Source organism: Nicotiana tabacum, chromosome 7 (assembly GCF_000715075.1).
Source record: "Nicotiana tabacum cultivar K326 chromosome 7, ASM71507v2, whole genome shotgun sequence".
NCBI lineage: Eukaryota > Viridiplantae > Streptophyta > Magnoliopsida > Solanales > Solanaceae > Nicotiana > Nicotiana tabacum.
Genome location: NC_134086.1, coordinates 139,314,959 through 139,341,146, shown reverse-complemented (window position 1 = coordinate 139,341,146; position 26,188 = coordinate 139,314,959). Strand labels below are relative to the sequence as shown.

Below are 26,188 nucleotides of genomic sequence, written 5' to 3'. Positions count from 1 at the left end.
GCTTGTATTTTCCAAAGAAAATCAGCCCTATTTATAGGCTAAAGACTCTTGAAAGATAAGTTTATCATTTAATAAGTTCATGAATATATTCATGAATTTGGAAGATCAAAAATATATTTGCTAAAACCAAAACGTATGTAGTAAATCAAGAATGAATTCACATTCATTCACTTTGAAAAATAAGAGTCTTTTATAAATACATTAATATCAAATACATTATTTCAAATTTATTGAAATACTTATTCCAACAGATTCCAATCACCTCATCGTATCATTCATGATTCTCTCTAAAAAAAAATAGACTAATGATATAGAAAATATTTATATAATCAATTTATTTTAAATTAATTATAAATATATTTATTTAATATTAATAACCTAATAAAAATGGTAAGTAACTCCATGTAATAAGAAAATAATCACCTAGGAAAGGTAGAAGAAGATGTAAAAAGGAAAAGAAAGGGTAAATAAGGAATCTCATGCGAATCATATTTTCCCACCATAATAATCCATACAGACAGATGTATATAATCAAAACTCAATCCTGTCTCTTCTTTCTCCTTAATTTTCTTCCCATAATAAAAAAAAGTCTCAGCTGTTTTTTCCGGAGAGAGAGAGAGACAAAGAAAAAGAGAGAGAAATATGGATAGGGTGTTTTCAGTGGACGATGACATTGGCGACCACTTCTGGTCGACGCCGCCGACGGCGGACTTAGGCGTTGATTCACCAACCACTGCCACCGCCGCCTCCTACTCAAAGATGATGAATCGCAGCTCTTCCGAGTGGGCTTTTCAGCGCTTCCTCCAAGAAGCCACCGCCGCCGGTACCTCCACTTCATCTCACCCTCAGCCACCTACAATGACGGCGTCTTCATCTTCATCTTCGCACCAAAACGATGTCGTGGAGATCAAGGATGAGAATCTTTCTACTCCTAATTTAAATCCCAGTACGGCGTTGAACTCGAAGCCGGCGTCGTCGTTTGGCCTCACACCTCCACCGAATATTGCCGTTGATTCTGAAGAGTATCAAGCATTCCTCAAAAGCCAACTCCATTTGGCTTGCGCCGCCGTTGCTTTGACTCGCGTAATTTTCTTTTTTCTTTTTTACGAATTAGCTTTGAAAAATTTCGCCTTTCAAATAATCTGATTTTTATTTCCGCTAAATCGTAGAGTAATTGATTCACTAATGAATTTATAACTGCAATTTATATTCATAGGGCAAGAGTTTAAACCCTCAGGATTCAGGTTCTACAGCTCATGACAAAGGATCAGAGACTGCTAGTGCAGCTCAATCAGGATCGCACGTCTCCACTTTAGGCAAGTATTATTTACGTATAATGTGATCTGCATGTAACATGCTGATGTCATCTTTCTTGCCACTGATTATGTATGATGTACTTTGATTTTGGTTTTTGTGTTACTCTGTGCTGGCTGTAGATTTATGTTGCTATCGAAAAGTTATACCAAGATCTTTTCTATGAGGTTTTGTCGTGGTTTTTACTCGGAAATTTATGAAGATCTGTGCTTCCTTCTTTTTTTAGATATTGGTTTGTGATGCTGATGATTGATGGCAGTTGTATGGGTTATGCGAACATTTCAATAAACCTGATTGATTCTTGGATGAGGCAAAATTTGACTGTATTTCCATTGATTCCAATGCCTGTGTCACTTTGCCATTACTTTCTGACTTTCTGTAAAGTTAACATTCTTTTTACATGAAAAGGAACAAACATTAAAGGAATTTAAACATTTAAACCAAAGCAGGCGGACCCTGGGTTGCACTAGGTTATGGTTGTACTTGTACCTTATCTTGCGACTCCCTACATCTCTAAAATAATTGTCTATTATATACTTAACAAATTTATAAAAGTTTCAACAAATAAGAAAAATCATTAGAAGTTATTTTAAGTAAAGAAATTTGTACCTCTGCCCGATGCATGTTCTCTGAGATTTTATATGAATTTAACATAGTTCATCCATCATTCCTCATCTGCTATGACAAATGTCTTCCAATCCGCAATTAAATGTTCTTTGATGGATATTCAAAACATTGTACCCGTAGTCGTAGGTATGGCTGCCAAGTGCAAATAAATCGAGCCAAGTTGAACATCTTGCTATTTGGGCTCAATTAACAACCCTTAGAGATAAAGTTCGCGCTTGGTATTAATATGAATCTAATCCAAAAGTGGATGTTAGTAATCAAAGTTGGTTCACAATCTCTATACAATGAAATCTAGCTCTTGGATACAAAGCTAGTATCAAGCTTGAATTCGTTGCATATGTTACCATTTAGACTTTAGCATATATTTCGTTGACTTTAGCGTATTTAAAAATAAAAAATTGAACGCAGATTATGCTCACGAACAGCTTAATTAATACCTTAAGAAAATAATGTTTTAAAAGGTTAATTTGGGTCTCAATTAAGTGTGAAGCGGGATCAAGAGGCCTCAGGTTGATCAGGGGAGCCAAAAGTATACGGAACTAACACCCTTGAGATATTTGGACCATGCACACTTACACCTTAGACTGTTCACCCATACTCCCCAGAACATTTTCTTTTTAAGTATTTAATAGGGATATTACTTGCATTATATGTTTTATCCTGTAATCTAGAACTTATTGTATATTACCATGTTATGCTGTCTATATATCTGGATCAATCTGCTCTTTCAAATTTATACTATTTTAATGTATTTACTGTAATTTTCATTTTTCATTTACTTAGCTAACTTTAGTTTTTAGAAGTACAAATAATGCAAAATTCATGAGGCTTACAATCCTGGCTTTGGAGCTAGTACCTTACCTCATGATAGTTAAAACATTACCTTGACCTCCATCTTTTAGGCTTTTACAACACTCTATATAAAGAAGCTTTTCAGGGTTTTGAAATATTAATTTTCTATTTCAAGTAGATGCCATGGTACTATGTACATGCATTTTTAAAAGAAGGGGGTGCGACGCGAGGTGTTTTACCCAATACGGAGCGATGCGCAACATTGCACAACATTGAAGTAGCTAATTGTTGTTTACTTGTTACACCAATCCCATTCATGAGTAATCAATGAGTCAACTTATTGCCCTAGTTATTTAATCCACTATGTAACATAGGAAGGAGCCAATTTTACTCTTTTGATCTCAACCTTTAACCTTTCTCATTAATGAAGTCACAAAAAGTAACTGAATGGGTCCAGTCTTACCTCTAATGAGAGCCTTGTGCACTTATGGCGCATTTGGTGAATTAATTTGTCTTCCAAGCTCCAATCATGCCTCACATAGGATCTCCTTGTGCAGTAGGAACTTAGTCCACCAGTGCCAATGAGACAAATCAACTGCAAATTGTTGGCTTTTGATTAGTTCGTCTTCATCTGCAATCATCATTCTAGTAATTTTCCATGTAATGTTTCTCCATTTGCTTAATCTGATATAATTGTATTGTTCAGTTATTTACTTGACAATGTAATATCTGCATCAGCAAAGAAGCGTGTAATATGCAACAGAAGGATAAATGGATGTAGACATCTATTTAATGACAGGCAAAGACTTGGTTCAGGTTACTGTGCTATGTATCATGGAAATTACTTTCATGTATTGAGTCGTTAGTTCCTTTTTTTCTGCAGGATCTAGTCAGGAAATGGCAAAAATTCAAGATAAGGATGCTGGTGGGCCAGTTGGAATTCCCTCCTTGCCCCCGGTGCAAAAGAAACCTGTGGTGCAGGTGAGGTCAACAACCAGTGGTTCATCTAGAGAGCAATCTGATGATGATGAAGCTGAAGGAGAAGCAGAAACAACTCAAGGCATGGATCCAGCTGATGCAAAACGTGTAAGGAGGTAATATAGTTACAGTTTTTGTACAAGTAGCTCTACTTGAATTGCTCTCAAATCTGAGAAATATAGATTGGTCAAAAGAACTATTATTATCTTGGGGATAAACACCTCATACTAGTTGGGGATAAACATATCATACTGGTTGTTTTATGAGTTTCTGTGTTTCTGATGAACTGGATGCTGTTGGTTTCAACTTTGTTCTTACATCTGATATAAATGATGGCAGCCAGTGTTTTGTGTGAAAAGAAAATACCCTTGATATACATTCCCAATTTTGATTCATACATGTCGTTCAAAACATTTGCGTGGCTATTGATACTTTGTGAAGGTTAGAGGTTTTGTTCTAGTGCTGCTGAGGCATAGCTGTGTGTGACTAAAGGGATTCAATCGAATCTTCTTTTCCAAAAGAATATACTACTACATGTGTATGTATTATGTATGTTTTTTGTTGAGCATAGTATGTATGTAGATATCTCTACCTGCATTAGGTAGGGGTAAGGTCTGCGTACAAACTACCCTCCCCAAACCCCACATGTTGGGATCAAACTGGGTTTGTTGTTGTTGTTGTATATTATGTACGTAGATACACACACACACGTGTGTGTGTGTATATACAGATACACACTTTTTCATTTTTTGAAGAACCAAGCAACTCGGCCAATTAAAAGAATCCCTGTTTTTTCATTCTTTCTCCCCTCTCACTCCCTCTTAAAGGCAAGCAGGTATGACCAACGCTCAAAATGAAAAAAAACATGCATTTTGCCCAGCTCTTTAAAATATAAAAAACATGAGACCAAAATGACTTGTTTATATGTTGCATATGAACCAAATAGAGCAATGGGAAAAACTCAGTTGTTATGTTCAATAAAGTCCTTTTTTGTTGACTGCTGAAGAAGTTCATCTTAGTCTTTGGCTGAATTCGCTTGCACAAAACTCTGGGTTCGCGCCTGGTGTGTTATAATTGAATCCTTCATTGTTGCATATCAAATCCCTCCTCTCCGCTAAAGATTGCCATGCACCCTCATGTAAGTATAAGTGTGGAATTCAAGTACGAGGCTTTTAGTAAAAGGGCCATACAAGATGCGTTAAGGCCTAGCCGAAAAGTCTAAAAGCTTCTGAAGACAATTTGGCAATTCTTGGGCTGGCAAAGAGGAATGCTATTTCCTGACTCACATTGGGTAATGTCAAGCTACCAATTGCGGTTGCCTTTATTGAATCAGATCTCTCTTTGCCTCAGAAGGAAAGAGATTGCACTTCAAATGGAAGGTGTCATTATGTAAAGGCTGCTTGTCCATTACATGCAGAATGAATTCAATCATTGGAGAATAATATGGTTGGAGGTGCAATGAGTCACCGGCATAAGATGCTCCAACTTTTTCTGTTTAGAAACTCTTTCCTACTTATCATATCCCAGTGGTAATGTAATCGGTCGGCATTCAGAATGTAAAGCTTATTATTGTTATGTCTGATAGTGAAGGTTACCTGGTCAAAATCCTAATAATCTCACCCCTGTGTTTATCAGAATGCTTTCAAATAGAGAATCAGCCAGACGTTCAAGGAGAAGAAAGCAGGCCCATCTGACAGAACTAGAGACACAGGTATGTTTTTATTTAAATCCTGTGTAAGTTAATATTGGTGCAAGACTGCTGTCTTATGAAACCTTATTTTTGGTAGGTTTCTCAACTCAGAGTAGAAAACTCCTCTCTACTGAAACGTCTGACTGACATAAGCCAGAAATACAATGAAGCAGCGGTTGATAATCGAGTCTTGAAAGCAGATGTTGAGACATTAAGAGCGAAGGTAAGGCTACTCTTAAGAGTTGTGGTTAAGACTGTAGATTCAGTAATTGTTTGGAAGAAAGTGCGAGAAGACACCTGCTTTGTGCATCGGTTGTCTTCATTGAGCTTAGTGAAATGACTTATTCCTGTAACCAAAAGAAAGAAAAAAGAGTTTGCACCCAAGGGTGTGGCTTATTGGTCAATGAAGTGGGTTGGGACTCATGGAGTCTCACGTTTAAATCCCAATGGAGGCTAAAACACTAGGTGTTTTTTTCCATCTGTTCAAGCTTTGGCGAACAAAGTTATCCGGTGCTTGTGCTGATGGGAAGTAGCAGGTACCCCCTGGAATTAGTCGAATTTACACGCAAGCTGGCGTGGACACCAAGGTTATCAAAAAAAAAAAAGGGAGAGTTTTTCCTTGGTCTAACTTCCATTGCTCATCCAGATTGGAAACAACAAGCTGGCAACTTCATGTTGCTTTTGCTATCTCTTTTTTATTTTTCATTTCATGCTTCTAATGCCTGTCAAGCTTCGTCAACAAAGACAAACATACATATTTTTTGGTGGGACTGCCCTGCGACAAGCTTATCTTGTGCTTCTATCCACCTACTTGAGGATACCTTTGCTGCTGATTTAGACAAGGTTTCAGATCCAAAAGAACAGGATTAGCATGATGTCAAAAACTTCTTTTATCCTCTTTTCCTTCTTAATAAAGAGCATTATATAGTAGATTGATGATTTTGTAGATCTTAACTGGGAAGGAGTTGAATAATATTGTTGTTTCCTTTTTTCCACCCTTGCCTCATATTGTTGAAAATCGTTTGCTGCTAGAAGCAAGTATAAAGTTCCTTCATGTGCTGTTTGTTGTGCAGGTGAAGATGGCTGAAGAAACTGTTAAAAGAGTTACTGGGTTAAATCCGTTATTCCAAGCTATGTCAGAGATTTCCTCAATGGTAATGCCATCCTACTCTGGTAGTCCTTCAGACACATCGGCAGACGCTGCTGTACCTGTGCAAGATGATCCAAAACATCACTACTACCAACAGCCGCCAAATAATCATATGCCAACCAATGATCCTAGAATCCAAAATGGTATGGTGGATGTTCCTCCAATAGAAAATGTACAGCAGAATCCTGCAACAGCAGCAGTTGGGGGGAACAAGATGGGTAGAACAGCTTCAATGCAGCGGGTTGCTAGCTTGGAACATCTGCAGAAGCGCATCCGTGGTGAAATCAGTTCCTGTGGAACTCAAGGCCGTGGAGAGCAATAAACACGGTTAAAGGCACCAGCTGCACCGAAGATTTTGCACAGCATGTTGATAAAATCATACTGTTCTATTAGCGCATCCAATTCCAACCGTGGCAGAAAAATTGCCCATTCTTTGTATGACAATGCCTTCTTTGATGATACTAATGCATTGGCATCTCTTTCCGACTTTTCCAAGCAATCGTCTTTCCTCAATCTGTCGCTTTTCCTGGTATGTTAGTGGAATCCTAAATTAACTTCATTAAACGCATTAAAAAAGGAAACGAAAAATCACACTGAAATAACTTTAAAACTCACATTCAACTAGATGTCAAGAGATCTGGATATGAGACGCTAAGAACAAGTTATGAGTAGAGAATTTGAAGTCAATACAAAATGAAGATGCATACACGATCATGAATAAAAACAGGCAAATGCAAATATCCTCCTTTTCTTATTCTATAATGTAAAAGACGGTCACTATAATTTAAAAAAATGGTCGTGGAATTATGCTTTCGTTATCTCCTGAATGAAACAATGAGTTACTCTAGTTATGGTGTTTTCCAAGCTGAATTGCACTGCTTGGAACTGTCGAATCCTAAAACTCGTTCATGCAGCTAGAAGCCGGGTTCAAAAGATACATAAACATAATTGGACATTCCTATGTCTTGTGTGTTGATATTAAGGTATGACACTTCATATTGCATGCTAGTGATCATATTAAGAATTTCTATACAAATATAGCTTTGGTCAACTATTAGTTCGATTTGTCATTTATTTTATCCCTTGATTGATATATTTTATAGTACCATTAAAATCTCACTACGACAATATAAAGAATTACAGATAAACAATATTGGTGCAAAATAGCAGTACGCATTAGAAAAAATTGTTTTACGATTCTTAACGATTAGATACCTAATTAAAGTCCTCCAGTATGGGGATATGGATAGTTATAGAATGCCCAAGAAATATTTTGGGCTCTTCAGTTCTGAGCTCATTTAGAGATGCTGCAACAAGGGCTGGGCATATATCTGGTATAACCGATAGCCCGAATCGATAAAAGCTTATTGGGGTATCGATATCGGGTAATCGGGTTAATGGTTCGGTAACGGATTTATATTTTTTCACTATTGGGTTATCGGTTCGGGCCACGGCTTGCCCAATTTCTTAACGGGTTAACCGATAACCCAATAAGATTTAATAAAATTAGGATTTTACCCAATTTCTAGGGCTTCATTCTCTCTTTTTCTCCTAATTTTCCCAGCCACATTCAAGATTGAAGTTTCAATGTTCACTCTTTAGACTCTAATTCAATTTTTGAATAGTTCTTCAAATTTCAATGTACAACCACATTCTTAGAATCTTAGCGTAAATTTGTATTCCAAAATTTCTTCTTTGTTAAGAACAAATTTCGTTCCTTTCTTTTGAGTTTTACAGTAAAGTTCGATAATAAAAATATAGGATTTTTGATTGTTTTCGATTCTTTATTTTGTGCTCATGTTTAGTACTATGTTTGTACTTTTTAATTTTAAGGTGAAATTGCTACTACTTTGTATTGTTATTAATGTATTTGGATTGTTGAAGAATTAACACTAATTCAGTTGTGTTTGGACAACTTTTGAATTAGTAGTACTCTTATTGCTCTTGCTACCATTGGACTCTTGAAAATGATTGATCTCTTGATTATAGTTTGGTAGGAACCCAAAAAATTGTAATTTATGTTCCTATTAACTAATATTTCCAGTGAAATGGAGATGGAATGCTTGTGGAGTTGTAGTATCAATTTTTGAGATTGCACATGTCATGAATTTTTCAAAATGAAACATTCTTCAAATATTAGTTGTGGCTAGAACGCAGAATTGGGTAGTATACTATATGTTAATTCTTCTCTTTTTTGCTTAACTCGAGTGAATTGTCTTCTCTTTTTTGCTTAACTCTAAATTGAGTTATTTTATCGGGTAAACCAATAACCGAACCGATAATGATCGATAACCGATTAACCGATAACCGATAACTAATGTCTTATCGGTTTGGTTATCAGTTTATCATATTTGTAAACCGATAACCAATATGCTAAACCGATAATATTCATAACCGAACCGAACCGACTGATGCTCACCCCTAGCTGCTGAAGGGTTGCATATAGGTGTTCGTAACACGCAGCGGAAGACAATAACAATCCTAGGAAGATCTTTTCGTGTTTAAAATTTATTTACATGTCAAAGATCGAATCTAAAATATACCTGGTGAAGAGAGTCTCGTTTCAAAATACTTCGATAGTGCGAAGGCTCTATGCGTATCTACACCGAGACCGATCCTTGCTATCAACTCTTTTGATCGATAAAACCCGCGAACAAATTGAATGAAATATATAGTGCTGAAATTTTTCTCAAAACTTTCAGCCAACTACACGACAAAGAAAGTAATTTACTTTGTCAAAATATCTCTCGTTGTGGCTCCTCTGAAGTTTTTCACTTCCTTACGTTATTTGCTGATGTGCGTATATATATACACTCGAGCACCAAATTATTAATTTAGGTTAAGAAAAACCATGAAGACCGTGACTGACGTGAGGATCCCTTCTCAAAATTGGACTTCTTACAATTTTATATTGTAAAATACAAATCCTATTCACAATAGGACAAAGTAGCCAACAAGTCCTTTTGGACCTTATACGTAAACTACTAATCCCATTACTCATGGGATTTTGAGAGCCTCACGTCCTTTATGGACTTTCTGGTTAATCCAACTCAAAGTTGGTTTTAACTTATGAGCTTTTTAATTAATATTTTATATATTTGCATATATAAATAAATATTAATTATAAGTATCAAATATATCATATATATTTCAACTAAGAGATATAATTTAATTTTCTATTTCAAATAGAAAATTTTAATTTGTTCACTTTATTAATTATATCTTCTGTGCTAGCAAAGAATATAATAATATTTCATTAGGACTAATAACTAAGTTTATTTGACTAATTAAATTCTTTAATTTAATTATCAAATAATAAATTAATTAATCCTTTAGCAAAGATCAGAACACTCGTTAGTGTGCGACCCCATAGGTTCAATACTAAACCGGTAGTAAATTAATCACATTAGTATACTAATCAAGGGTGACATCTAGCAACACTCCTTAACGACCGGATAGCATGAAGTATACAATTTACTCTCAAGAACCAATAGAAGAATAATGTAGTAATTCCTTCTGTCCTTATAGCTCTGGATCACCCTAAGATATGGTTCAACTGTCAAATCCTAATAGGCGACCAACTATGTGTTCATGTCAAATATAATCGACCATTAAATGACTTAAGAAACTCATTTCTTGTTTCATTCAATTTCCCTGGCCAAGGTCTTAGTTTAGTCGTTTATAATTCATGACAACATGGAGCTTAAACTCATTACCAAGAGTTGACAGATTTCATCTTGATCAATCACTAATTCTACAAGTATTTAATCGTACCCAATATCCTTTCAACTATCGCCCTAGGGCCATAGGTGTCTAGTATCAAAGCACAATAAATAACTTGTCAATTACTATGACGATCTCAGGTCAAAGGAAACTCTTACATAACATTCTTCAAGAAAATATCCTATTGACAGTTAATGGTAATTCTAACCATTAGGAATTATCCAATGAGTCAGTTCAATGATCATATTTCTATATGCATCATCTATCCATGTGATTTAGTTAATGAGATCAACTAATCTTTATCCAATAAAGACGATCACATAAATATTGATCTAATCGAATTATTAATGTCCAAATTAATAATCCTACGATCAAGAACAAACTTAGATTAAATTATAAGAGACTTTTCTCTCATTATCATGATCTCTATCACGATGAAAAATCTCAAAATTTAATCAAACAATTAATAATAACTATGATAAAGAATGCCATATATTTTTATATCAAATAACGTTCACAAAAATATGTTCAAATCATCAAATATGAGATTGGATTTAGGGCATATCTACTATATCCCTAACAACTGCAACCTACAAGTTTAGGTAATATTCTGTGGTAGCCTAAGCTGCTTTAGATCGTCAAAGAACAACCAACCAGTCAACCAAAAAAATAACATTTAAATATGTTGTGTGTGGGGACATGCGAGGTACTAATAAAGATTGTGATTTGTGAACATAGTTATGCCGTCCTTATTAAAGCAATCAAAACCATCAAAAGTAGTGGATCTATAGCATAACTTATTGCTTTACGTGAAGTATAGCTGTCAATACGGGCTGGCCCAATCCGGCCTAGCCCAGTTTATGCGGGCTTGGACGTTTGGCAAGTTGAGCCATGAAATTGCATGGGGCGCCCTATTTGGGCGCCCCTTTTTAACTTGTAGCCGCTTTGTCTTTCTGTTTGTACCCGTACTCGTTTTTTTGTTAAAATCCATTTGAAAAGACTATTTTGCCCTTCTTTATTAAAAGACTACTTTCTCTCCAAGTATACGCTAGTCCTCTACTGTCTCTGTCTCTCTCTCTCCCGTTATTCGCGTTTTTTTGATTTGCTCTTCTCTGAAATCAAAGGGTTTTCGTCGTTGTTTCGAATTTTCAACTGCTAGTCGTCGTTATTCCCACATTACGATTTAATCACAGGTACATTGCATTAACTTTCTGGGTTTTATTTTACGATTTAATTTCTGGTTTTGGGTTTGATAGTCATATATTTATGATAGGGTTTAGTTTGATAAGTTCATTAGTTTTACTTTTACGTTTGTATTTTTAGGTTTTTTGAACGAGTGTTTATGTTGTTAATGAAAATTCTATAAATTCTTCTGTGATTAGACGTTCAAATTTTTAAAAATTTTCAGAGTTAAACAGATGATAATGATACCTTAGATAGGAGCTGAAGTTTTTTTTTTTTCATGTTTTGGCATTATTTTTTATTTTGAATTTGTGTTTTGTTTTTTACTGAATGTTTTGTGCTTATATGGAGAACCAGAATTAAGTTTTTGTGTTTGTAACTGGTGAATTCCATCTTTAGGAGTTGAAGTTTTTTGTGTTTGTAACTGGTGAAGTCCAGCTTTAGGAGATGAAGTTTTTGTGTTTGTTACTGGTGAACTTCAGCTCTAGAGCTGAAGTTTTTGTTTTATACCTGTCGAACTTCAACTCTAGAGCTGGAGTTTTTTTTATAACTGTCGAACTTCAGCTCTAGAGCTGAAGTTTTTGTTTTATACCTGTCGAACTTCAGCTCTAGAGCTGAAGTTTTTGTTTTATATTTGTCGAACTTAAGCCTTCTTAGGTGTTGAACTTTTAAATGATCTTTTTGATAATGTCCTGATGTTATTATTTGTATCTTTTACTTTTTTGGACAGATGGCTCCTAAAGCACCTAAAGATCCTAAAGTAGTTAAATAAGGCAAAGCACCTAAAAACCTAGCCTACCTGTAGTAGCACCAGGTCCTTATGTCCCTGGGCCTCCACCTACTGTACTAGGACAAAAATATTTTGAGTTTACAGAATGGTTTAACTCTAAGGGTTACTGGAAGGGGAACCATGATTTGAAGAGTTTAATTGCAAATTTCTTGACTCCTGCACAAAGGGATAAGCTTAATAATGGTGCATTTAGATACATTATTGCTATGGAGAATTTCAAATGCAGCATGAAGTTGGTTCATTGTCTGTGTCTTTCTCGAATATTCACGAATGATCGAGACTCCATTAGTTTCAAGATTTTTGGGCATGATGTTTCCTTCACCCTTGAAGACTTTCACATTATGTGTGGTTTGCGGATCACAGCACATAATATTGAAAAACCATTTAATCAAGAGAGCACTATTCTGAAGTGCTATTTTGGTAAGTCCAAGGGTGTGAGTTTGAAGGATATTCGAAAGAATGTTGTGAATCATGCACACATATGCGAGAGTGATGATGATGTAGTTAAGCTTATGAAAATTCTTATTGTAGAGTCTATTCTGTTTGGGAAAAATACCGAGTCATGTGTGATTGAAGAGTATGCATCTATCGTTGAAGACGAGAAGCTTTGTGCTGAATATCCTTGGGGTAATGTGGCTTATGAGAAACTCATTTATTCACTGAAACATGCATTGGACAAGCAGAACAAACATCATGCAACTGAGTATAAACTTACTAGATTTCCATATCCGTTATGTGTTTGGTTCTATGAGCGCTTCCCAGATGTTCGAAAGAAGTATGTAGCAGAGAATAAGTACCTTGATATGCCTCAGGTCCCCAGGATGTTACGTTATGTATGCGTGGGAGAGCCTAAATATCCCGAACTTTATTATAGGTTCAAAACTCATGAAGTAAGTTACTTTTTTTTTTATTTGTATTTGTGTTAATATGCTGATGTGTTAGTTTTTTTCTCCTCATAATATACTTTTTTGTATTAAACAGAGATATCGCGACTTTAGGGTATTGGATATAATTCCTACATAAGAGGAATTGAATTCAATGCCTTTAATTGGGAAATTACCATGCAGCCGGATTCGTTCAAATGTAGTTAATGCAGTTCCTTCAACTGGTAAATCACCACGTACTTTGGGGTGATCAAAAGAATTGAATCGAACTCCTGTCATTGGTAAATCACCATCTACAAAGAGTCGATCAAAAGAAGTGAATCAAACTCATGACATTGGTGAATCACCACGTAGTCAGAATCAACCAAAAGAACCGAATTGAACTACTTTTATTGGCGAAGCATCTCGTACCAAGAGTCGTTCTATCTCGTCTACATCTGACTTTGATGACGATGAATTACTTGATATAATATGCTCTATAAGTTTTGATCTGAAGTTTTTTGGGTTTGTTTTTGTAAAAGTACAACATGCTTTTTGAGTTGAAGTTTTCTTCTATATCTGAATTTTTGTTGTGTATTTATTAAGTTAACGACGGAGGTTCAAAGGCATGCAGAAAAAGAAAGAAGCACGATCGTGAATGAAGTTTTTGATAAGTTTAAAAAGGAGGAGCGAACTGTTATTGTGGATGCGGTTTTTGTAAAAGTGAAGGTAAACTAATTTATAGAGAAGTCTTTTTATTTGTGCTGATTTTATTTCAGATTAATCATTGTTAGTAATTTTTTTTCTAGGAATATTTCGATGAGAAGTTTGAACAGTTGTTTATGATTGTCAACAAATCAAATTGAATGGACGATGACAATTTTGATTTGAGTAAGCATCGAGAATATGACAGGAGGAACGACTGTTACAAAGATCCATCGGCTTATGAAGGCGATCAACATGTTCAAGAACAAGTTGAAGAGCACAGTTCCAGTGCAGATAGATTGAGCAGAGATGTAAATGATGAAACACATTTATCAACTGAGAATATTGGAAGCAAGTAAGGTGTACATAATCAAGTTGTTGAGACTGAAGAACATACTGCTCATGATGCATTGCGTAAAGTCGCAAATGATAATGCTACACATAATGAAGCGGCTGTTGAAGGCGTTGAACACGTTCAACAACAAGGTGGAGAGGAACAATCCAATGTCTGTAGACAGAGTAAAGGTGGAGAGAAAGGTGCAGATGATCAAGTTGTTGGCACTGAAAAACATGCACCGAGTTGTGCTTTGGAAAGTGATATTGGAAATCAAGCACCTGTTGGTACTTTAAATCTGAAAGACGATCGTTATGCAGGAGTAATAGCGATTTGCAATGAACTTCTAGGTGGTGATACACAGGAAGTTGTTACTACAGGTACAAAGTGTGAAGTTTATAATATTTCAATTATACCTTAGATAGGAGCTGAAGTTTTGTTTTCATGTGTTTGTGTTTTTTGTAAAAACTACAACATGTTTTTTGGTGAATGTTTTGGTTTGTAACTGGTGAACTTTCAGCTATAGAGCTGAAGTTCTTTTTTTATAACTGTCAAACTTCAGCTCTAGAGATGAAGTTTTTCTCTAGAGCTGAAGTTTTTTTTTGTAACTGTCGAAGTTTTTGTTTGTGACTGACTAACTTCAGTCTTCTTAGAGTTGAAGTTTTAACTGTTTTTTTTATAATATCCTGTCATAAAATTTTCACTACAGGTATAAATTTTTTCTATGTTTTATATATAGAAAAACTAGTTGATCTATTCCCCCTCTTTTATGAATATGCAGTGGAAGTTGAAACTAGTCGTGGTTCAATTGCCACAACTTAAAAACTCTCTAATGATGCTCAATTGAATGAAGGTAGAGTTGAGAAAAACCTTCCAAAGAATACTGCAATGGTCGTCAACGTTGGTTCACAACTGAATGATGCTGGAAATGCTGATATTGAGAAAGGCATGCAGCCTGGGGAAACCACAGCGGAAGACAAACGTAAAGGTATTCTATAGATCATGAATTTATTATATTTGATCGAAGTATATTTTTTACATTTTGAAATTTTACATATTTTATTTTCTTTTTTATGTTTTTGAATGATTTTTCAGAAAGACTGGAGGTAGCTCGAAAAGAATTGGGTGAGATTCTGCAGCAATATGAAAAAGGAGAAATACATATATTCACACCTGTTGACTCACAGATAGGTGTGAAGTGTGTTGGTATTATTTTATAAAATTTAGTCAGTATTATTTATTATTTATTTATTTTTTTGCATGAAGATACAAGATCTCCATCTGTGTCGCAACACTTAGACCATGTAATTATTTTCTGCAATTCGATTACTGGCTGTTTTATTGCCTAATGTGTGTTCTCTATCAGTTTTATTTATGTTTATATTTTCCTTGCTTTTGCAGATCTCATCTGATGCATCGGAACTGCTTCCAAAACCTAAAAGAAGGAAGATTTCTAGTTCTCCTATGTGTGACACCAGTGATATCCCCAACTTCAATTTATGTTCATTTTCACTTGGTAGTACACAAGGGGCTGATTTAGAAGGTAATTCTGCTGTTGTTGTTGTTTGTGAAGAGACAGAAGAATGTAGTGAACAACAGGGAATTGGTCAAGCATCTGCCATGATGGCTGTAGTTTCCCCCTGCTGCTGAACAACAACATTTAGTTGTGACGGAACAGCAAGAAGAGCAAGCAAAAGGAAAACAATATAAAAAGGGAAAAGGATGTGTATGGAGAGTATTTGGTTGAGATCTCCTTATGTAGTTTATAAGAAAAAGCAAAGGGGGCAAGATTGGATAGTAGGAAAGAATAGAAGAAGGTGTCCCTTCCATTATGTTAATCAAAATAGTGGATTGATGCAAAGATTTAAAGAGTGGTTGGAGATGGATGCCAGTGAATATGATTCCAATCCATTCAGATTAGCTGGACTTGATATTCAAAAATCATTCTTTACCGAGCTTATGGATCCTGACTCTGATCTTGCGGATGAAGTTATTAAGTTTGTTTTTTGAATTGGTTTTCAACTGTATTTCCCAAAAGTTTAGCTTATTTTTTGTAGTATAGCTTTATTCATAGTAAACTGCTGAAGTTTTTTAGCTTATTTCTAAAACTAAATATGCTTAAGTTTTTGTCATGCTGTTTGTAGTTGTGTAATGTGTTTTTTCTAAACTTCATAGTGGTAATTTCACATGTTATCATTTGTCGTTGTCCATTTGCAGCATATTGATGTGGGCATATATTACTTGCAAAAAAATATTGCTATCATCTTCCACGTTATACAAAATCAAGATGTGCAGTAACAGATTTACTTTTTGATAAGTATATGACAATCCTGGATAGTATTCATCCTCCAGAAGAAAAATTGAAGATAATTGAGAAAAGGAAGCAAAAGAGAATGGCGGTTCTTAAGAGCAAATCAAAGAGAAAAAAGATATCTGAAGAACAGATTGAAAAAGAAGAAGAAAAAGAATCGGTTATTAAGCCACTCACGGACTTTTGTTGGTATGAGGAAGAATCAACGAATGAAAAGGTGGCCAACTACGTAAAAGGCCTCGGCCTTTCCTGTGGTATCTCATGGGCATCTGCCAAAAAAGTATTCTTTCCATTTCGACTTAAGCCAAGGGAGGGCCAGATATCTACGCACTACTTTTTTGGAATTCTGGACTTTGAAGACAAATTTATATATGTGTATGATTCCATGGGCGATGCAACATACGAGCGTGAACATGTCAAAATTTATGCCCGGTTGATTCCACACTGTCTCAAATGCCTGAATTTTGGGGAACATAATAAATTTTATGGGGACCGTCCTGTGGAAAAATTTCAAATTAAGTGGATGAACACACTGAAACAAACTACCAAATACGTGTTTCACATATGTTTTACCATGCATCTTATATTTATTATTTTTTGCCCTTGTGTTAACTATTCTTTAATTTCTTTTTCATGTATTTTTTGTAGTGTTGATTGTGGTATATTTGCTCTTAAGTTTATTGATATCCGGTTGAAGAGAGAAGATGTCTTCAATTTCGATCAAAGTCAAACATTGGCATTCAGGAGAGAATTGGCTGCCAATCTTTGGGCTCATGGAAAGTGAAAAAAAGATAGCGGCTATGAAACTCCAGCAGAACGAGAAGAACATGATTATGGAGATTTTGAAGAGACTCTGTGTGAATTTTTTGATTAGAGGATTGGTTGTACATAATTTGAATTTTGTGAATATACATTAATTATTTTTTTAGTTCACTTTTTTGTCATACAAATATGTGTCGCACCTCCTTTTTACCGCGCTCGCGGGGCGCGTGGGGAGTTTTTTCCAATTGAAGGACAGTCGAAACGGGATTTACTTAATTATTTCAGAGTCGCCACCTGGGATTTTTAAGGCGTCCCAAGTCACCTGTTTTAATCCCTGAATCGAGGAGAATATGACTCTGTTTATTATTCTACGAACCAGAAATCCTGAGTAAGGAATTCTGTTAATCCGGAAGAAGGTGTTAGGCATTTCCGAATTCCGTGGTTCTAGCACGGTCGCTTAACTGTTTTTATTATTGGATTAATAATCTTGATTTTACTAAATACGTTTTTATTGCATGATTTTACTACTGCTTTTTACTTATTGTTTACAATTATATGGACCAATTACGCGTACGTATATTCGTATTATATATTTTTTTATAATTACCGGGGATTGTGCCACGCGTACGTGTACACAATAAAATTGTCCATGTTATAGTTTTTTATAAAAATATATATTCGAAAATTAAAAATAAAATCAGGAACATCATCACCCTTTTTATTTAGATAATGAACTACACACCTCGGGTTATATGAAATTATTTTAACATCCTTGGAAAAATCCTTTTCTTAAATATTTGCTCGAAATTGCGCGTATGCATAATCCAAATTTTCTTTTTTTTTTAAAAAAAATATATAATCAGGGTACGCGAACGCATCCCTAATTGCGTAAAATTTTTGTAATAATATTATGGATTTTCCACAAAATTGTTTATTATATCTACACATTTTTTATATGAAATTCCTGTAAAATTCATATTTTAGGGGATGCCTTTAAATTCTTAAAAGAATTCACAATTTATTAAGTATTGCCCGTTGACTATAATTTCCGAGTATTAATTATGTTCATCCCAAGACTATTCAAATTCAAAGTAAAATAAGAACATGATTAATACTATCCTTCACAAATACAACATATACATATACCAAAGGATGAATGCCATATGAAACTCACAAAAATAATTTATGAAGGGAAGAAGTATTTTTGAACAATTTTTATTTATTTTAATTAATGCAAATTCTACTTTTATTTACCATTGATATAAAGTGTTGTGATTTGTTCTTATACATATCACCTCATTCTCACATGCTTGTTTTTGATCCAGAATTATAATTGCTCCGTTTATTTATAACGATAAATAATCAAATTGATGAGAATAGAGTTATTATGCAAATTGATTCAATTCGAATTGTATTACATACAACATAGTTGTACGCTTAAACATTCATAATATTCTTAACATCATGACGAGCTATACCAACTCACTTTACTCATATGATTATACCTGTCATCATACCATATAATAACTTATACTAATCTAAACAAAATCATATTTGTTACAAGATATACTACTAATGTAACTTCTTAATATTTTCATTCTACTTTACATTTAGCTAATGGTATTATGGGATGTAATCAATGGCCCATTTTTATGCCTTACTCTCTGTTTTGACAATTCACATATACCTATACCCATGAGATTTCGGAGTGGCTAACATTATTACAAAGCTTTATATGAATTTCAAAATAAGACAATTAACTCATAGCTATCAAATTGAATTCACTACTAGTTAACTAACATGAAACGGAAAAAATAAAATTTAAACTAATGAACTTGGACAATTGGAAACAGAATTGCAATTCAGGCTTCATGGATTTGTCATGTTGAATCTCTTTTCGGCATAAAATTCAAAAGATAAGTACCTGGAAATGAAGGTAGAAGAAGTAAATTTCAGCAGTAACAGCAGTACCAAAATACTGGCAGAATATCAGTATTTCCACAGATTTGAGCAATAACAAGACCCGAGAAACCCAGATTCACAAGAGTAAAGCTTCTTAAAGAACTTCAGATTTTAAAACCAAATAATATTAGTACACAGACCCGGACAGATTCCAAAAGGAACAAGAAAGTTTCGGATTTTTTTTTTCTTTTTCTTTTCTATTTTTTCTGTTTCAGCTTCACTGTGTGTGTGTGTGTGCGAATACTTTCTTTTCTATTTATTTTTCTAAAAGAGCTCCTAAATCAGATTTCTGCTCCTTTCAAAATCAGATTTTTTCTTCTTAAAATCTTTCTGTTTTAAAATCTGCCTCTATCAGATTTTTTCTCTTTCAAAAATGTCTCTCCAGCTCTCTCTGAAAACTGATCTCTCTTTCAAAATCTCTCTGAAAACTCCTCTCTTTCAAAATCTCTCTGAAAAACTCCTCCCCAAATCAGTCCCAATCCCCTCTATCTTATACAGGTCTGTCCCCCCCTTTTAAGTGCTGCCCGGACCCCCTTCTTCTTTTAAAAATCAGAAAATCCCATTAAAAATCTGCTTTTACTACTTTAGGTCCCATTAAGTGATCTTTTTCCTGATTTTCAGCAGCCCATTACCCTTTGTTTCCCATTATCACACTAAATAATAGCCATTAACTTTCTACTTTTAGCCCACTACTATTATCACATTACCCTACTGTTTCTATCCCAGAAATACCCTTGAAAATCCTACTGTAATTACAGTTTTTTTAAACTAAAATTCAGAATCTGATACAAAACAGATTAAAAATCTGTTCAAACCTAACTATCAACCTGAATTAAAACAGCTAATACCAATTCTCTTAAGTTCTGGACTGAATATTAACTGAGAATGGACTTTTTCTAACACAATGGTATCTAATCAATACTTGTGATATTGAGTTTAAACCTAACATCACAATGACATTACACTGAATTCAGTACAATAATTCAAACTGAACTTCAACTTTTGAACTAACATCAAACAAACAGAGGATCATTGTCAATATTGACAATGCCCTGAAACTTTAATGTTCAGACAATAACATATATACAACACTTATTTTGACAGATTCATATAAACCAGGATGATTTAACTGACGAGTATTAATTAAAAATGATTATCTACAATATCTGTCAACAAACAGTACATAAAAATAGAAACAGATTGTTTCAATCAGTATTATCATGAATGAGAATTCATAATATAACTAATCGACGAACTTAATCGAGTCGATTACTCACATTGTAAATAATCACAACCAACAGAAACAGTTTCATATTTTGATCATATAGACGAGTATGATACAGTAGAACAACAAAAGATGGGAAAATTACACAGACTAATGAAACAAACATAAAATACACGTAGAATACACAAAAGAAATAGAAAAAAATACCTCTGAATCTTCAAATTTATTCGGACACAGACTCAACTTGAATTCGGACATTTTTGAGGCTGAACAGACTTTATTCGAAGTATTCTCAGTTGAGAATACCTCGATTAAAGTCTCTTAGACCTCAATCCTTCACTCGAATCGGAAAAATTCCAAGATTGGAAAATTTTTAGGGTTTCAGGTTCTTGGATCTTAAATCCGAACATTTCCGGGCAGATTCGAAGGGAACCAAAGATGACACAAGGGTGAAGGAAGCCTAGGGGTCATTTGGTGTTAATTTGAAAGGAATCTGAGTGAGTTCATTTTTTATTCGAACCTTCAAAAGAAGATTTGAAGAGTTCTGAAGGGATTCGAATCAAACCAACACTAGATCCATAGCTAGGGTATCTAGGGGAAGCTGTGGTGTTATTTTGGAGGTCATTGGAAAGGGTTGAGTTTTCAGACCAACCTTCGATTTAATATTCGAAGAGTTGGAGTCTGATTCCAAGGAAACTAAGGTCAGATTTGTGTAGAGGATGTTCAGGGGGTTCTAGGGTGTTATTTTGGTGACCGTCGGCGTTGATGCCGCCGGGTTTCAGGCGGTGGGATTCTAGGGCGGCTAGGGTTTGGAGTGGGGGTTTGGGGACGATGATGAACAGTGAGAGGAGGGGGGGTGTTCAGTTCGGGGCCGGGGTAGGGGCTTGGGACTTATATAGGGGTGGGGTGGATTGATTTCATCCGTTGGATCAATTAAGATGCACGGTTGAGATCAATTCATTTAACTAAACGACATTGTTTGGTTTGAGTTGGGGAAAAGGGTCAGCCCGGGGTGATATGGATCGGGTTTTGGGTGAATTCCTGAGGCCGTTGGATCAAGATAGATGAACGGTTCAGATCTGACAGTGTAAAACATCGTCGTTTTGTTTAAACAATGGCTGAACTGGACCGTTTGATTGAAACGAATCAAAGGCCCAGATTTGAAGTGCCCATACGACGTCGTTTGGATTTGGTTGTATTGGACCGGTACCTGGGCTGCCTGGATTGGGCTGAGGGAGGGGTTAACTCGATTTGGGCCTGGATTTTAATCCAGGTCCGATTTTGTATATATATATATTTATTTTTTTTCATTTTTTCTAATTTAAATTTCTAATTTTAATTATAAAACAATTTTAACTTCACAAAAATATATTAATTACTCTATAACAATTATTTAACACATAGACAAAACATCAATCACACAATGGAATATTTAAAATAGAACTATTGCATATTTTTTGTGATTTTATTTAAATTATCTTTTAAATGCATAATTAAATCCTATATGCATGCAACATGTATTTTATTTTATTTTTCATTTTATTATGACAAAGTAAACATTTACGGACATAACACAAATATTTAACACCACGCAAATTCAAAAATTACACAGTAAAAGAAATTTATTTTATTTTTTTGATTTATTTTGGAGTAGTTTTCGTTAAGGCAAAAATCACGTGCTCACAGCTGCCCCTCTTTGTGCGGAAACTCGAAGAGTTTTCGTGCAAAGATAAAGTGAGCGGATACGAGCAATTTCTGCCCGTTCAAATACTCCGTGGGAAGCATTTTTTGAAAGATTTGACCGAACCTCTGCTTCAAAGGTTTCCTACATATCCTTGGCTATAAAAGAATCAGGTCAATGTAGTTCAGGAAGTTTTGGGTAGCTGGGACTACCATGGGACTGCGATGTTACTGCTGCTTCGTGCTGTTTTTACTGCTTGCTGACCTCCTTATTACACCTTACTTCAAAGGTAATAAAAAAAACTAAACTAGATTATGGTACAGGAATTATAAAAATCTTATCTAGATCATGCCCTTGCGTTTCTTGTTGTCTTGATATCTTGGTGACTCTTGGGCATTTGGCTTATTCCGTATTCCTTTTCATTGTGTCCCGTATTTTCTTTTGGAACCCTTGTTGTTTCTTGCTGGGGATTTTGTTGGGCTCCTCTGTTTTATTGATTCTAAATGTGCTCCTTTATCATACGAGCGGGCTTTTGATTTCAACACTTCAATTGCATTCCCTCGTTCTTCAGGTGGGTGCCTTGACTGCTTCTTTTCTTTCTTCATCCTCATTCTCCAGGTGGACGCCTGACTTCTTTTTAACTTCTTCATCCTCGTTCTCCAGGTGGACGCCTGACTTCTTTTATTCTTATCCTCATTCTCCAGGTGGACGCCTGACTTCTTTTTAACTTCTTCATCCTCGTTCTCCAGGTGGACGCCTGACTTCTTTTATTCTTATCCTCATTCTCCAGGTGGACGCCTGACTTCTTTAATTCTCATCCTCATTCTCCAGGTGGACGCCTGACTTCTTCTTTTTCTCATCCTCATTCTCCAGGTGGACGCCTGACTTCTTTAATTCTCATCCTCATTCTCCAGGTGGACGCCTGACTTCTTTAATTCTCATCCTCATTCTCCAGGTGGACGCCTGACTTCTTTAATTCTTTATCCTCATTCTCCAGGTGGACGCCTGACTTCTTCTTTTCTCATCCTCATTATCCAGGTGGACGCCTGACTTCTTTAATTCTCATCCTCATTCTCCAGGTGGACGCCATACTTCTTTAATTCTCATCCTCATTCTCCAGGTGGACGCCTGACTTCTTTAATTCTTCATCCTCATTCTCCAGGTGGACGCCTGACTTCTTTTTCTCATCCTCATTCTCCAGGTGGACGCCTGACTTCTTTAATTCTCATCCTCATTCTCCAGGTGGACGCCTGAATTCTTTAATTCTTCATCCTCATTCTCCAGGTGGACGCCTGACTTCTTCAATTCTTCATCCTCATTCTCCAGGTGGACGCCTGACTTCTTCTTTTCTTTGTCCTCATTCTCCAGGTGGACGCCTGACTTCTTCTATTCTTATCCTCATTCTCCAGGTGGACGCCTGACTTCTTCAATTCTTCATCCTCATTCTCCAGGTGGACACCTGACTTCTTTAATTCTTCATCCTCATTCTCCAGGTGGACGCCTGACTTCTTCAATTCTTCATCCTCATTCTCCAGGTGGACGCCTGACTTCTTCTTTTCTTTGTCCTCATTCTCCAGGTGGACGCCTGACTTCTTCTATTCTTATCCTCATTCTCCAGGTGGACGCCTGACTTCTTTAATTCTTCATCCTCATTCTCCAGGTGGACGCCTGACTTCTTTAATTCTCATCCTCATTCTCCAGGTGGACGCCTGACTTCTTCTTTTCTCATCCTCATTCTCCAGGTGGACGCCTGACTTCTTCAATTCTTTACCAGGTATTTCCTGACACAAATATTGCATTTGCCCCTGTTTTAAATCAAAGAAAATTTCGTTAGTTTAAAGCAGGGTGGTTAGCTGGGGTATTCTTGCCGATGGTGAGGTTTCTCTTCGTCTCTCTTTTATTGCCTTGGAATGGTTGAAAAAGACTTTTTTGTCTTTGTAATTGATCTTTGGCTATAGGATTCCCCTCTGTATGTTTTCCTTCAAAACCTTTTTAACTGTAATCATATGTCCCTTCTGACTTTGCTGATCCACTTTTGATTTTACCTTTCTTATACCCATATTTTTTATCTCCCACCTTTCATGGCCGTATCATGTAACCTTGAATCTTGGTAGTATGCCTTGACATTCCTTTTTATTTGTTTGGAATAAAACTTATCTCAAAGCTTTTAGAAAAGTAAGATTATTAGTGACGAAACACGCTGATTTCGACAATTATAGAATGAAAAGAAAAATCCAAGTTTGGATGACTGTTGGAGAAAGAATAAAAACTTATCTGATTGGATTTACCGGAACCAATGATCAGGGTATGCATTTCGGATTAATCAACCCAATCTTTTAATCAATCTCCTTTCAATTGTCTCATTTTTGTTTTCCCCAAAAATTTCCGTAATCCAACTTCATTTTTCATTTCACAGGCCTGTTGGACTTTCAATATCTCAAAGAGTTTTCATCGATAAAGCTTCCTCATTTGTTCATTTCTCACTTCCTTTTCGCCTTATGGTGCCTACAAAGGTTTTCACCAATAAGACTCTCTCATTTTACTTTTCTCTCAACTTCCGTCGCCTTATGGTGCCCGTGTGGGTTTTCACCTATAAGACTCTCTCATTTTTACTTTTCTCTCAACTTCCGTCGCCTTATGGTGCCCGTGTGGGTTTTCACCTATAAGACTCTCTCATTTTTACTTTCTTTTCTTGTTTGTACCAGAGTGTTATGAACCATCTTCATTTGCTTGACTCAGCATTTTTCTAAGATTGGTCGAAAGGTCTTTCTGGTATGGGGTTAGAAATGGAAAAGGTATTAAAAGCTAAACAGTTCTGGTATGGGTTTAAAATTACAACTCTTGGAATCTTTTTCTTATTTCCAATACAATTCTTGCCCCAGTTTCTTGATTGGGTCGCTTGATGTTTCTTTTCGTGCATATTATGTATATTGTGCACCCTATGACCGAGCCGTGAGGCGCCTACGTATCCTTCTTTGAGGAATCAGGTCAAACGTAGTTCACTAAATAATAGTGATGTTTTTTTTTATTATTTTATTTGATTTTCATTGCTTCCAAGAGGGGGTAGGAAAGAAACAAGTATGGCTCAATGAGGGGAAACAAAAGGTATAGTGTTTGGATAGCAGAATAAATTGCCTTTGTCATTCCAATCTTCGAAATAATGCTAAATACAAACATTCAAAAATTTTATGCATAATATCTCTTTACCGCGTCAGAATTGATTGCCATATCTATGTATTTGCCTTCAATATCTTTTAAATATAGTGCACCATTCGATAATACTCTGGTCACAATGAATGGTCCTTGCCAATTCGGGGCAAATTTGCCTTTTGCCTCGACCTGATGTGGAAGAATACGTTTCAGCACATGCTGACCTACTTCAAACTTCCGGGGACGCACCTTTTTGTTGTATGCTCTTTCTATTCTTCTTTGATATAATTGACCATGACATACTGCAGCCAATCGTTTTTCATCAATCAAGTTTAACTGTTCCAGACGGGTTTTGACCCATTCATCATCATCAATCTTTGCTTCGACGATGATCCGAAGGGAAGGAATCTCAACTTCTGCAGGAATTACTGCTTCAGTGCCATATACCAACAAATAAGGAGTTGCTCCTACTGAAGTGCGAACAGTAGTGCGGTATCCCAATAATGCAAATGGTAATTTTTCATGCCATTGTTTTGAACCTTCTACCATTTTCCGAAGTATCTTCTTTATGTTTTTGTTGGCTGCTTCTACTGCTCCATTCGCCTTGGGCCGATATGGGGTAGAGTTACGATGTGTAATCTTAAACTGTTGACATACTTCCTTCATTAAGTTGCTGTTAAGATTAGCACCGTTATCTGTGATGATCACCTTCGGGATTCCGAATCGACATATGATATTTGAGTGGACAAAATCGACCACAGCTTTCTTGGTCACTGATTTGAATGTCTTGGCCTCAACCCATTTGGTAAAATAATCAATAGCTACCAGAATGAACCTCTGCCCATTGGATGCTGCCAGCTCAATTGATCCAATCACATCCATGCCCCAGGCAATGAAGGGCCATGGTGCCGACATTGTGTGCAACTCGGATGGTGGAGAATGAATCAAA

The 26,188-nt window shown here is 35.8% G+C and overlaps 2 protein-coding genes across 2 annotated transcripts; both read left to right on the top strand.

Moving 5' to 3' along the window:
• Positions 1–555: 555 nt before the first annotated feature.
• Positions 556–7,064, top strand: LOC107775004 (light-inducible protein CPRF2). The gene is made up of 6 exons (XM_016594665.2): positions 556–1,083; positions 1,217–1,316; positions 3,617–3,827; positions 5,347–5,422; positions 5,499–5,624; positions 6,475–7,064. Exons 1-6 carry the CDS (start codon positions 643–645, stop codon positions 6,871–6,873), a joined length of 1,353 nt encoding a protein of 450 aa, XP_016450151.1. The 5' UTR covers positions 556–642; the 3' UTR covers positions 6,874–7,064.
• A 5,388-nt stretch (positions 7,065–12,452) lies between these two features.
• LOC107775005 (uncharacterized) lies at positions 12,453–13,975 on the top strand. Its single transcript, XM_075218667.1, has 3 exons — positions 12,453–13,058; positions 13,716–13,838; positions 13,919–13,975. The coding sequence occupies exons 1-3, from the start codon at positions 12,453–12,455 to the stop codon at positions 13,973–13,975; spliced, it is 786 nt and encodes a 261-aa protein (XP_075074768.1).
• Positions 13,976–26,188: the final 12,213 nt, after the last annotated feature.

Excerpts from the sequence above, each read along its gene's own strand:
- LOC107775004 (XM_016594665.2), top strand. The coding sequence starts at position 643 with ATGGATAGGGTGTTTTCAGTGGACGATGACATTGGCGACCACTTCTGG. Across the intron at positions 1,084-1,216 it reads CCGCCGTTGCTTTGACTCGC|GGCAAGAGTTTAAACCCTCA; the intron begins GTAATTTTCTTT and ends TTATATTCATAG. Across the intron at positions 3,828-5,346 it reads GATGCAAAACGTGTAAGGAG|AATGCTTTCAAATAGAGAAT; the intron begins GTAATATAGTTA and ends TGTGTTTATCAG.
- LOC107775005 (XM_075218667.1), top strand. The coding sequence starts at position 12,453 with ATGGAGAATTTCAAATGCAGCATGAAGTTGGTTCATTGTCTGTGTCTT. Across the intron at positions 13,059-13,715 it reads AGTACCTTGATATGCCTCAG|TTAACGACGGAGGTTCAAAG; the intron begins GTCCCCAGGATG and ends GTATTTATTAAG. Across the intron at positions 13,839-13,918 it reads CGGTTTTTGTAAAAGTGAAG|GAATATTTCGATGAGAAGTT; the intron begins GTAAACTAATTT and ends TTTTTTTTCTAG.